Source organism: Rousettus aegyptiacus, unplaced genomic scaffold, assembly GCF_014176215.1.
Source record: "Rousettus aegyptiacus isolate mRouAeg1 unplaced genomic scaffold, mRouAeg1.p scaffold_m13_p_10, whole genome shotgun sequence".
Taxonomy (NCBI): Eukaryota; Metazoa; Chordata; class Mammalia; order Chiroptera; family Pteropodidae; genus Rousettus; species Rousettus aegyptiacus.
In genome coordinates, this window is record NW_023416285.1 from 62836908 (window position 1) to 62847133 (window position 10226).

General features: G+C 37.0%; 1 protein-coding gene across 1 annotated transcript in view; it reads left to right on the forward strand.

Moving 5' to 3' along the window:
* PPAT (phosphoribosyl pyrophosphate amidotransferase) overlaps window positions 1-4794 on the forward strand; it is a 31112-nt gene extending 26318 nt beyond the window's left edge. Inside the window, exons 10-11 of the mRNA XM_036227900.1 lie at window positions 1147-1267; window positions 2374-4794. Coding sequence (XP_036083793.1) covers window positions 1147-1267; window positions 2374-2567 — 315 coding nt within the window. The 3' untranslated portion in view covers window positions 2568-4794. The remainder of the gene's footprint in view (window positions 1-1146; window positions 1268-2373) is intronic.
* Window positions 4795-10226: the final 5432 nt, after the last annotated feature.

Here is a 10226-nt window from a genome sequence, read left to right on the forward strand (position 1 = left end):
AGCAGTTTGACAGCATATTTAGAAAGCTTCAAAGATAATTATGATTTTCCATTCTTTTTTATGACCAGTTATGATCATGATAATCTCTTTGGAATTTTATGAAAATTATGTTAGATAAACAAAAAGGTGTAAAGTAAATCCAGCATCTATTACAATAGTAAAAAAATAGACAAACAAAAGAACTGGAAATGGTTTATATAATCTGTCAGTAGAAAATCGTTTAGTAAATTGATACATCAGTATGATAAAATATGATGCAGATATTAAAAATTATAATGAAGGCTGCACAACACGGGAAAATCTTTGCTGTTGTAAGAATGGCAAAAAGTTAATGTGGACACCAATTACAGCCATGTAAATGTTCCTGTCAAAAAGAAAATAGTAATAGACAAAAATAGCTCTTTGTAGTAGTAAGGTTTTTGTTATATCCTGGTTAGTTGGTATTTTTAAATGGTGAAATAGAGGAAGAAGGAGGTAGATGGAGTAAAAAGGGTCAAATATGTGGTGACAGAAATCTAACTATAGGCGGTGAACACACAATGCCTTACTCTTAAGTTGTACATCTGAAACATACTGGATTTCGTTAACCAATGTCACTATAGTAAAAATTAATTTTAAAAAGATAAATAAATGAAAATAAAATGGTAAAATAAGAGGTAGGCAAAAGTGTCATCCAAGAATTAGAAGAGAAAACGAACGTGGTCCTAGGAGTATAAAGTCGTTAAATGATGAGGTATAGATCAGAATAAAGAATTGTCCTCGTTAATAGCTGGCAGAAAGAAACAATGGGCAGCTCTGTAAAAAGAACCCTTCTTTACAAGTAACTGACATTTTGAAATTCTCGTCCAGGACACTTTGGAGTCTAGAGCAGGGCTGCTCCAGTAAGATTCTTCAGTGATGATGAATTCTAAAAGTAGTTCTGACTGAAAATTGGAGTTCTCTGTGTATACCACATGATTTTCCAGGATTCCTTTTCATCTGTTATTCAGTGAAAGAAATTTTATGGTTTGCTTTATATTCCCACATGTCATTATTAAATATTCTGTGAAACAATTTTATGTTGCATTTGTCAGTGATGGAATTTTATGTACTTGTTCTTGCAATGAATGTTAAAATAACAAATGTGTGAAATGATTTTTTTCCAAGGTACACATTCGAGTAGCTTCACCACCAATTAAATATCCATGCTTCATGGGAATAAACATACCAACAAAAGAAGAGCTTATTGCCAATAAACCAGAATTTGAGCATCTTGCAGAATATCTAGGTAGGTATTGAAATTCCTATAAACTTTATTCATTTATTAACAGAAAATCCAAAGCTTGTCAGTCTTTACACTTTTAATAAGAAAGTGTGCAATATTTGTTAAATGTAGATATTGTGTATATTGAGCAGATATTGAACACTGTTCTGAATTGTGAAAGTGGCCCAGTATGTAGAGACACCGTAGTAAGTTCTGTGTTGGAGGGCTAGGTCAGTGTGCAGTCAAGGACAGGAAAGGTTTTCCAGGGAGAAGAAACTGCAAGCATATCAGTTGAAGCCTCCCAAAGGTCAGATTCCAAGAAAAAAAACAATTTTGCCACAGATTCTAATAGAATAATTTGGATTTGGATACAAATAAAAAAATGAAAAGTGTATGTAGGCTTATCTTTAAAAATGATGTCAAGAGTTGGAGATCTAAGTCATCCTGGATAAGATATTTGCCTTTGAAATTCAGGTGAGGTATAAACTATTTAAATATCACATAAGTATTGGGCCAGTGTGCCTTGGTACCTTCCCACTGGCTGTTTATGGCTGGTGTTTCTTTTGACTGGTCATGCCTGAGTCTTACCAGTTAAATATTTTGAATATCGCCCAACTGATAAAATATTGTGATCACTTACCCTGCCAGGAATATATCTGTATTATTGTAATAGGATTACAAAAACCCTACAATTAGGCAGTATTTGTTTTCCTTATCTTAGAAATGAAAACAAAACAAAACAAAACACGGAATTAGGAACAGTAAGTGACCTTGAGCATAAATTAGAACCCAGATCTTGATTTCAAAATCTATTTTCTTAATCATGAAAATTACTCCTGAAGCCTCGTGAATGCATTCTAGACTTGAAGCCTCCACTACTATTTTAAATTCCGATTTAAAATTTAAAAAAATAATAAAAGCCCCAAGTTTTATTGATTTCTTCCCCCTGCCCGTTCCCCCCCCCCCCCGCCCCCGCCTCACACACACTTTTATTTTTAAGAGCGGCTAAAGGAGAAATTTTTATTATAGTTTAAGTTTTTCTGTTTGTAACTATTCTTTGTGGAGGCAGTTCTTCCTTTCCAAAAGCAGTCTCATGTCATTTTTCTTTTTTCCTCTTTCCCCCTGTATAGGAGCAAACAGTGTTGTGTATCTGTCAGTAGAAGGACTGGTTTCATCTGTACAAGGGATAACATTTAAAAAACAGAAAGTGAAAAAGCAAGATATTATGATTCAAGAGAATGGGAATGGTCTGGACTGCTTTGAAAAGAGTGGTCATTGCACAGCTTGCCTCACTGGAAAATACCCTGTGGAACTGGATTGGTAGCTGGTAGGGGTTGTACGGTGTTTCAAGATATGAAGCTGGTCAAGAAGTTATTTACAGTGGTTATACCTTACCCTGTTGGCTTACTGTTACTCAGTTAGTACAATGTGAAATGCCACATGGTTATGTTTACCTTTATAAGTTTTGAGGTTTTTTTCTGAAAGGGGTACCAAAGTGCTATGCTTTTTTTAATGAACATAGATAAATATTTTTGTGTTATCTAGGAACTTGGATGATCCTTTCAGTTTTATTTAGTAGTTGAGTGCTTTGAAGCTATCGATTATGAGATGGTGAACAGTAATGCAAAGGATAGGTAAATTTTTTGTTTTAGAGGGGATTGCCAGGTACTATACCTTCCCACAAATTCTCATAGAATTTTGTGGAATGTTTCTTGAGAGTTATTGAAATTCAGTTATGGAATATTTTCATAATTGAACTTTGCTAATTGCATTTAATACAACAATATTGGTATTCTTATTTCACACAAGCATTGGCTAGACTTTTTCCCCTGGTTAGAGATGGGAGGTGGTAAGTGGCATTTGCCAGGTCCACGCTTTAAAGAATTTGCAAGAAGTTAGACTAAGATGGTGCGATGGAAACAGGACAGGTCGGTTAAATATAACATTTCACACAGATCTCGAATCCATTATACCCCAAAGGTGTCAACTCTCTAGAGTTCTGACTGTAGTTATAACCTTGGCTTCCCTGTTTAGACAGATCTTTTTCAAAAATGCCTTTTTGTGCCTCACTTTTCCCCCACCTGTGCAATGGGGTACTTATGTTACTAAAATAATTAATAGGAATGTGAAGAAGTGTCGTATATTTGGTTTTTTGAGCCATCGTTTTACTCCTCAAGATTTTAAGATAGTGCATGGTTATTACCTTTTGAAGTGTTGACTGTAATTGAGGTTTCATTATGATGAAGGGAGACATACAGTTTAACAGTGCTTTGCTACCCACCTTGAAGATGCCCTAAGAATAATTGTAAAAATATGTCTGTGGAAAAGGTTTTCCTACATTTGACTAGTAAGTGTAATCCATACTTCTTAGTGCCCTTATAATATAAAGTACAGCAAGTAACTTAGTACTTGAAGTAAAAAAATTTTAGATTCTAATAAAACTTTAATTCTTAATTTGATTAATTATATGCATTTTGAATGAAGTTCTTGATCACTTGCAAGCACATACCTATCTACATTTATATACATAAGCATATCATTGCAATTAAATGGTCAAGTAGAAACATTGCAGAGGCCAATTTTATTAGAGGATCAAGGAGACAACTACTTTTTTGGAAGTGGCATAACCATCTAATTCTAAACATCAACTTACCACCTCTTCCTACTTAGTTTTATTGGGACTAATGAATTTTATTTTTTTTGAGATTTTCTCTTATAACATCTGAGATTTAAAATTTTAAGCCAACTTGCCCCCAACTCCTGTTTATGTAAGATTTTTAAAACATAAAAGTATTTGTTTCTGTGTTATTTAGTTACTATAATTTGATGTGTGTAGTTTTCAAATCCATTTGGAAATGTAATACTTATTAATAACTAAAATCTTGTGTTTTCATTTGGTATATAGTCTCACATGTTATATAATGGTAGGCCACAATAAAATCCTGACAGCTCTTTAAGTCCAGATACAGCCAGGAAGAAGTGGGCCAGGTGACTCTGTGGCAGTAACGCAAGCAAATTGTCATTTGAATAAAGCCCTGGGACCATTTGAGTATATAGTCTCTTGTCTTAAATGTGTTTCTCAGAGCAGTGTGACGTGAAGGAGGCAAGACTTATGGGTCAGTTTTGAACAGCCTTTTTTAACATTTGCTTTTTAAAAACAAGAGACTCAGGGAAAGTACTAAACCAAAATCACTCTTTTGTGTTTTTCATAGTTTTTATTTTGCTTTTCATAGTTTTTGTTTTATTGAAATGCTTTTATAAAGGAATACAGTACTGTGACAATTTGGTAATTCTACAAAAATTCTAAATGTTTCTCCATCATGGCCTTTTCTTTCACAAGGTTCAGAAGTCTGAATTACAGTTTTTTACCAATTTAATCTAAAATGTTGTTTAACTGCTTTAAATTTATATAGAGAGTATTGTAAACTTCAGAGAAGATGAAAAATGTGTTTTCACAGGATTTATATTGTTGTGAACTAAACTAAGCCTACTTTTTTGTGACCTCATTGTGATATATTGGTGACAAATATATGTAATGAAATATGTTTAAATGTATGTGTGCTTTTTAAAAATAACTTTTAGTTAGTGCAGTGCATTGTGGTGACTAGCACAGTGACAGTCACATCCAAGCTTCATACTTGGCAGTAGCGAGCCAGATCTTATTTCTCTGATTCAAGCCTTTCAATAAATAGGCTATCTTTTATAAACCAGGAAAAACTGCTGGTCGAGTAGGAGGGACAATAAAGCAATTAGAAATGCAGTGCTAAGTAAGCACTACGATAGTGGCAAGTTCTATGGAAACACTAATAAGAATAAGAATAAGGAGAGTGTCACAGGATGTTTACATTCCGTGTGTGTTGTATTATTTTTTCATCAATCAAATTAAAGTAGGTAAATGAATACACTGTGGTATATCTGGACAATGGAATATTACTTAGTCCTAAAAAGAAATGAACTATCAAGCCATGAAAAGACATGGAGGGAACTTAAATGTGCATTACCAAGTGAAAGAAGCCAATATGAGAAGGCTACATATTGTATGATTCCAACTATATGCCATTCTGAAAATGGAAAAACTATGGGGACAATGAAAAGATCTATGATTGCCAGGAGTTAGGTGGGAGAGATAGGGATGAATAGGCAGAGCACAGAATTTTAAGAACAGTGAAAACAAAAGTTGACCCTTGAGCAATGTGGGTTTAGATCAGGTCTACTTAAATGCAATTTTTAAAAATAAATAAATTAAATATTTTCCTTATTATTTCCTTAATATTTTTTCTTTAGCTAGCTTACTGTATTGTAAGAATACAGTATATAACATCCAAAATATGTGTCAATTGACTGTTTATGTTATTGGTAAGGCTTTTGGTTAGCAGTAGGCTCTTAGTTGTTTTGAGGTACTCAAAATTTATACATGGATTTTTGACTGCGTTGGGGGTTGGTGCCCCTAATTTCTACATTGTTCAAGGGTCAACTGTACTCTCTATAATGGTGAATGCATATCATACATTTGTCCAAACCCACAGAATCTGCAATACCAAGAGTGAACTCTAATGTAAACTCTCTTAACTTAGGATAATACAGTATGTCGGTGTAGATTCATCAGTTGAAATAAATGTACCACTCTGGTGGGGATGTTGGATATGAGGGGGCAGGGAGTATATGGGGTCTACTCTGTACCTTCCATTCAATTTTTCTGTGAACCTAAAACTGCTCTAAACAACAGTCATTTAAAAATAAAGATATGAGGGTCCCACCTCTAAAAAACAACAAAAAAATCAAAATAATACATGGATACACTTTAGATATTAAAAAACAAAGAGGTCACTGGCCTCCAATCCTCTAAGGTTCCACATCTAAATACTTTTCTGTTTTAACTTGTGCGTTTTAAATACGACAATCTAAAATCTATTGTGCTCCAGTATCTCGGTTCTTTTCGCCTAAGGAATTACAGATCTGCGAGATTTAGAAGAAATAAGATTAAAGTAGTTTCAAGAGAGGAACAAGGTCACACCGAAAAGGGCTGTAATGTGCAGAAGTTAAAGGTACGATTAAAGTAGGCTTCAAGGGAGGGGCAGGTTACAGGGAAGAGGGCTGTATTATATTGGGGCCATAGTGGGTGGTTACAGGGGTGGTACTAATTGATTGGCAGGTGAGGTCATTTTGATTGACATTTGGCTGTTACATAACTGCTTGTTGCTCATGCAGTTACCCAGAATCCAGTCTGTGATAGTTAGACTCATAAACTTCCGGGCATAGGCATGATGTTATAATGATAGTATAATGAGGCTGAGGTGAAAAGAAGGTCAAAATAGCCCTTACTGTGCAAGCATTTGTGGCCTCATTAAACCATCTATTTTATGGTCTTTTTTATTCCTATGTTCCTCAGGATGCAGGAGTGATTTATAACTATAAAATGAGTGTTTCAGGGAGTTCTTTGAGAGGTCTCTGAGCTGGGCCTTCATTCTTTTGTTCCCCCATCACTCACTCATGTCTACCTAACTTTACCTAACAATACTATTCCTTACTGTACCAATTTTAGACATCTCTTCTGCCCTGGAATCCAGCAAAGTCTGCTATAACAGGTAGATTTAAACCATTCAGTCATTTTAATGTTACTGCCTCTGAAAATTTTGCCCTAGAGCATCACATGAATCTCTAATGCCTTTTGGGGAGGGTTCAAATACAGACATTGGAGATATTGTATGTTTGGTTCCAGACCACCACCAAAATAAAGCAAATATCACAATAAAAGAAATCATAATCTTTTTGCTGGTGGAGGGTCTTGCCTTCAATTTGTAAAATATATAACCCCTGTGAAGTACAATAAAGTGAAGCTCAATAAAATGAAGTATACCTGTAGAGCCTAGTCAACTCTAAGGAAAAGTGTCCTCATGTTTCTTGAAAAGGTCAAAATGAAAATCTAGGCCTCAGAAAAAGTTGCATGCTCCTTAGACATTTTGATGGAAGCTGGAGTATGCAATGTAAATTTATATTTTTGCGTGCAGAAATTCTCATGTAGCTAAGAAGTTGTTGGATGGCAGGAACCAATGCTTTTTATATTTATTGAAGTTGTCACACGATTTAGTGTAAATATGAACTCACTGCACTGAGAAAAAAAGGAAAATGCACCAAGTACGCCCATGTGGGCCCTTGTACTCTTCCTCAGTCACTGAATTTGCTTCATTGAAAACTACTTGTTTGGTTTTACTATTGACATACTGATGGTTATATTAGATGTGATGGTTAATTTCATGTGTCAACTTGGCTTATCTATCATGCCCAGTTGTTTGTTCAAACATCAGTCTAGATGTTGTGAAGGTACTTTTTGGATGTGATTAACATTTAAATCAGCAGACTTTGAGTAAAGCAAATTATCCTCTATATGTAAGTGGGCCTCATCTAGCCCATTGAAGTCCTTAAAACAAAAATGAAAGTTTCGTGAAGACAGAATTTTCAAAATTGCAGCATAGAAACCCTGCCAGAGTTTCTAGCCTGCTGGCCTACGCTGCAGATTTCAGACTTGCCATCCCCCACAATTGTGCTCACTCTCTCCCTCTATAGATGATAGGTAGATAGGTAGGTAGGTAGGTAGATGAGAGAGAGAGAGAGAGAGAGAGAGAGAGAGAGAGAGAGAGAGAGAGAGAGAGAGAGAGAGAGAATTGTTTGTTTCTCTCAAGAAACCTTATAGGCTTGGCAGTCTGGCAAACAGTATGACCTCCCTCATCCCTCCATTCTGTCCTAGCCACCCACTAGTCTCTTGCCTTCAACTGAGCAGCTGAGCACTGTTAGAGTAAATCACAGAACACACTGTTATCCCAAATGTGGTATGTGCTACAAAGCACATAACAGGGACCTAGACTTGTCTTTGGGGTAGTGCGATGTGATTTATAATAAGGAATATATCCCATTTCTGGCATAGAATATATCCCATTTCTGGCCTTGCATTCTTGGTATATCCAGCAAGAATTCAGGGACACTCCAGGCCCATGGCAGACCATCCCTGCCAACAAGAGGGGCATCAAAGAGGTGAAGTTTAAGCTGTGTTTTTGATGTTGGAGAGCTCATCTGGGCAGGAGTGCAAAGAGGGACCCCGCCCTGGAGCTCTGGTGACCAGGTTCTTGTCTTAAGCCACGAGAAAGAATTTAAGAGCACAAACCAAGCAGGAAAGTGTGAGAGCTTGCCCTGCACTGTCTGAATCATGGGCTTGTTTTCTTGGTGGTGGAGGGTGTCCCAAAGCTATTCAGCTTGCCTCCTGGTCTTGGCCTGTTTCCCATGCCACCTGGAAGAGAAGAGGCAGCCCAAGGCCCTCTATCTTGTCTCCTGGCATTGGATTGTTTTTCATGCTGGGGTTTCAGGCTTGAAATCACAATGGAGAGGGCCGAGTTAGGGACAAGGAAGAATTTTCAGAGCTGCAGGGAGAGGGCTGAGTAAGGAACTGAGAAAAAAATCCCCCTGGAGGAGAGGGGGAACTTCCCTAGTCTGACTGTCCTGCCTCATTTTCATAAGAGGAGTAACTTCATCAAGCAGTCATGGAGAGAAAAGGGGGCATTTCAGCCTGAGACCCAGCTAAAGCATAGGTGTGAAAATTTGACATGGGCTTGGTATACTCAGATGACTTCCTAGGGTTTACTGTACCAGGTGTGATGAATGCAGAAGGAGGGGCTAGGGAGCAGTGATCCAATGTGCAAGATAATTCTGGGAAGATAATGAACCATCTTGTTTACCTTTCTTAAGAGGCTGAATGTCATGTAGGCAATGAAGCTTCTTAAGCAGAGACTGCTATGACTGAACTGATGTATGTTCTAGAATGATGACTCTAGGTTACCAGGTGAAAATGCTGTCTCGAACATAGTCTTCCACATTTTCAGACCCCCTGAAAAATGACAAGGGATTTCTAAAGTCATAAACCTCAATGATAGAGGAAAAGATAACAGAAAAGGTAAAAGTGGAAAATTCTCCAGTAAGCTAGTCACAAAGACAAGACAGGGAGTGATATCTCCAAGTGCCAGCTCCCCCCCCCCCAAAAAAAACAAACAAAACACACACACACACACACAACATCACCTCCAGGATGCAGATAACGGAACTGTCTACCAGGCCCTGTTTGCTATGAGATTTAAGAGTCCCCCAGAAACAATATATCTTTGTACTAGATGATAACAGCCAACTTCTGCTTCTATAATCTGCTTAATGTTTAACCAGGGTGTAGTTCTAGATGTCTTGTGCGAAGATATACTAATGGCTAACTTCTGCTTCTGTAAACCTGCTTGCTTGTTTGATGTAGTTTTAGGCTTTAGAAGCTGCCCCCTCTGGAAGCTCAGGGCTGATTCTCTAGTGGAGAGAGTCAGTCGCTGGCCGACTAATAAAGGCTCTTAATTAATCTCATCTGGCTCCGTGGGTCTTAGATTTGAATGCGCCACAACAAAAATTCTGGAATCAAAGCAAAGGGCTCAGCCAATGTGGGAAAGTTAGATTTGAAATCAGCAGTGAGCAATCCTATTCACCTCACAGAAACCCTAAAAAACTCAGAGACTGGCTTCTGGAAGTAGGGTTGAAGAAGATTGGAAGTTGATTTAGGAATGAGTTATATCCTTACACCACTACCCATCACCCCTGCAGCCTAATTCTGAAGGCCATTTTGTTGCTCAGGAATCCTTGTATTGGAGCACATCAGACACTTGAAAATTTTATGCTGAATTCTGAGACCCTCCCCACCTGAAGCCCTTTTCTCTCACTTGATTTTCAACTTATCTCATGGACTTAGAGCTTTCAATCAGCTTTTAAATACCCCATTTATATGAATAGATAAGCAAGGATTACCAGGCACCTGAGGAAGACTTTAAGCGTCTTAAATCAAGAGGAAAAAAATAGAGACTGCAAGGGGGAAAAAAACGACAAAAAAAAAAAAAAAAAAAAAAAAAAAAAAAAGCTGCTGTTGAAATCCAAGTCGAAAGGTGGTATTGTAATAATGAAACAGACA